General features: G+C 41.6%; 1 protein-coding gene across 1 annotated transcript in view; it reads right to left on the bottom strand.

Moving 5' to 3' along the window:
• The window catches only part of PSMD1 (proteasome 26S subunit, non-ATPase 1), a 66,989-nt gene that overhangs the window by 61,621 nt on the left and 2,522 nt on the right, over positions 1-2,846 (bottom strand). The window contains exon 2 of the mRNA XM_014312273.2: positions 948-991. Coding sequence (XP_014167748.1) covers positions 948-991 — 44 coding nt within the window. The remainder of the gene's footprint in view (positions 1-947; positions 992-2,846) is intronic.

Raw genomic sequence — 2,846 nt, 5'->3', positions numbered from 1 at the left:
CTTTCCCTAGTAAAAATGAAGTACATTCCAGGATGAGTACCATCAACTTTGACCCATTTCAACAGCAAATTCTTTTTTAAAAGATCTTTGCAAGCATTCACTATTCTTTGCAAGTCCTTTGCAAATAAAGAGCTGTTCACTTCACAGGTAAGAGAACTCTAGCATTCCTTTCCATGGCCTGTCTCCGATGAATGACTGGCTGATGTGTCTGACAGACAAAATTGTGACAACCTTTGTGCAGCACATGGAATCAACCTGTGGCCTACAGCAGCCAACTCTATTTATCTATATGGACACAGTACTTCAGATGATAAACAAATCACAATCAGCCCACTTGTAATCAGCTCACAGCAAAATCAGGGATCATTCAGATCCATTACTACCTATGCCTGTATCCAGCAAAAAAATTAGGGAATTACAAATATTGAAAAGTGCACGTTCAAAAATGCGTCAACACACTACCATCTGAGTGTTGGTGCCCTGTGGATTCATACCATCTGTGCACTGGAAAGTTTCTGTTGCTGTTTTCTTCTTGTTGTACTATTACTGTGATTTCTTTTCCAAGTGAAAACTGTAACTGTGATTTTGTTCTACATTGATTAAATTATTCTAAAAAGCTGAGCTGCTCTTCAGCTTTGTATTTTACATAGCAAAAATGCAGCCTCTGGAACAATTTTAAGTAAAGCTCCATTACCACCAGAGAGGAGGGAGCTTTCATTAAGAGAGATTTTTGCATTTGAAGCTCCTGTTTGAACCATGCTCAAAACAAGGATGTTTTCAATCTGTTATCATTTATTTAAGCCCTTTCTTTTAGCTTCCAGGCTAGATACTATTTGGTGCCCACTTGCTGCTGTCCAACCAGAAATTACTGAGATCTGCTCCTTTTTGATTTTAAGCTCTCCACATAATGCATTTGCTGTTATTTGCTCTCAGATGTAAGAGCTTACCTTGAGCTGTGGCTCTTCTTCATCCAGAAGAGAGATAATTCCAGCTGCAAAACAAAATCATAGTTACTTTTGGTTTCTCTGTATCAGAAGTAAGCTTGTCATTTAGTTCAAAATTAACAGAACAGGAAAGAAAGCTGTCTCTGGAATGCTGATTTTACATCTCCAGTATAAAACTTCAAAGATCAGATTCAAGTTTGTATTAAATATAAAATAGCTCAGAATTTATAAGTGAAAACGTACATTATTTATATAAGGTGATCCTTCCTAGGGGAAAACAAAGAATTTTTCCATGCCAAGGAAACTTGGATGAGAGGAGATGTACCTCACAGCTTTATGCTTTTGACTGCTGATCTTGTCCCAGAACATTTGTACAGTTACAGAAATATTGTTTAACTGACATGACTGAGAGGTTCACAGGAGCTAATCTGAAGAACAGGGATAGGTGGTTTCATTGCCAGACTGCAAAGATGCAACGGAAAGGGTTGGAATATGATCTGATCAAAGTCCAACACAATTCACTGCTTTCAATCTTTAATCTGTTGTACAGCTTGACAACTTTTTTAAATCTGAAAAAACACATGAAACTGAAAAGGCCAGCAAGCCTCTGGAGGACTGAACTGGGCTTCCAAAAGATCTTGACAAATCTAAAAGGAGCATGTGCAGGTCCAAACCAAAATGTACAAATATAGAATCTGAACAGTACAGAGGCTTAAGATAAAATATGATCAATAATATCATTTGGCTGCAAGGGGAGGCAGAGAACCCAAACCTCACACAGATGTGTAAGTGAGAGCAGCTCTTGGCAGCTCCATGGGGCACCTTCCCTTCCCTTGGCACCCACTGGCCAGAGCCTGTGCCCAGTGCTGGGCACCACATTTGAGTCATGGGCAAACCAGGGTGCTGGGAACAGGAGCTCTGGCAGGCAGCTCCTCAAGGGGGGCTGGAGGCTTCTCACTGGTTGCTCTACAGACACCTGGGAAGGGTGCAGCCTTCAGGGCAGCTGCCAGCAGGAAGGGAATAATCTGATCTTTTTGTCAGATATTAACAGGAAGAGTTAATATCTCAGTATTAACAGGAACAGATAATATCTCAGTATTCCCTTCCTCGCCGCTCACACCAAGCATTAGTGAAGCCTCAAAGAATGAGGTCTGATGATCTGATGATTCTTCTCACAAGAAGACATTTATTCCTTTGCCTCATGAAGCTGCAGATCCTCCATTATCAGGTATTGTTCTTAAAGACCAGGTTAGACACATCCATCAGTAACAGGAATTGAAGGAACATCAACGTGGCTCTTAGGCAAAGAAGGCAGATTTAGCAGCCATCCCACTTCCAGCTCCTCCCAGCTGTCTTCTGCATCTCTGCACCAAATGTTTGCTTTGGGCTTTTATTATTATTATTATTATTATAATTTAAAATAAGTCCCTGCATTTACCTGGTCTGTCAGGACAATACAATCTCATTCCTACATGCCACCTACATACCTCGCTCCCACATACCATTTTTACATTTTTTTAAATGCCTCTGAAATTAATTCCCACTTTACCTCAATTAAAATAAAGACTTAAACAAAGCAAAAGATTCAGAAGAGAAAGCTCCCTGGACACTGTCACCCTCTGCACGGTTTCTCTCACCAAGTCACAACCAGCCTCTTGTTAATTTCTGGCCTGAGTATCTCTGGGAATACTTCCCATGGTTTCTCACACTATCAATTCCCAGCAGACGCACAAACACGGCGGAACATCCAACTCCTCACACGCTTCATTATCCCGCACTCCTCAGACCGACGTTTCCTGTGCAAGGCATTTGCGTTTCTGAACTCCCAAGTCCTTCCTCCTCCTGCCCCTCTCACTCCCTGCTGCACTCCCGAACGCGCTCCGGTTTCACACCCGAACTGCG

The sequence above is a fragment of the Geospiza fortis genome, unplaced genomic scaffold (genome assembly GCF_000277835.1).
Source record: "Geospiza fortis unplaced genomic scaffold, GeoFor_1.0 scaffold172, whole genome shotgun sequence".
Taxonomy (NCBI): Eukaryota; Metazoa; Chordata; class Aves; order Passeriformes; family Thraupidae; genus Geospiza; species Geospiza fortis.
This window is presented reverse-complemented; position numbering and strand designations above follow the sequence as displayed.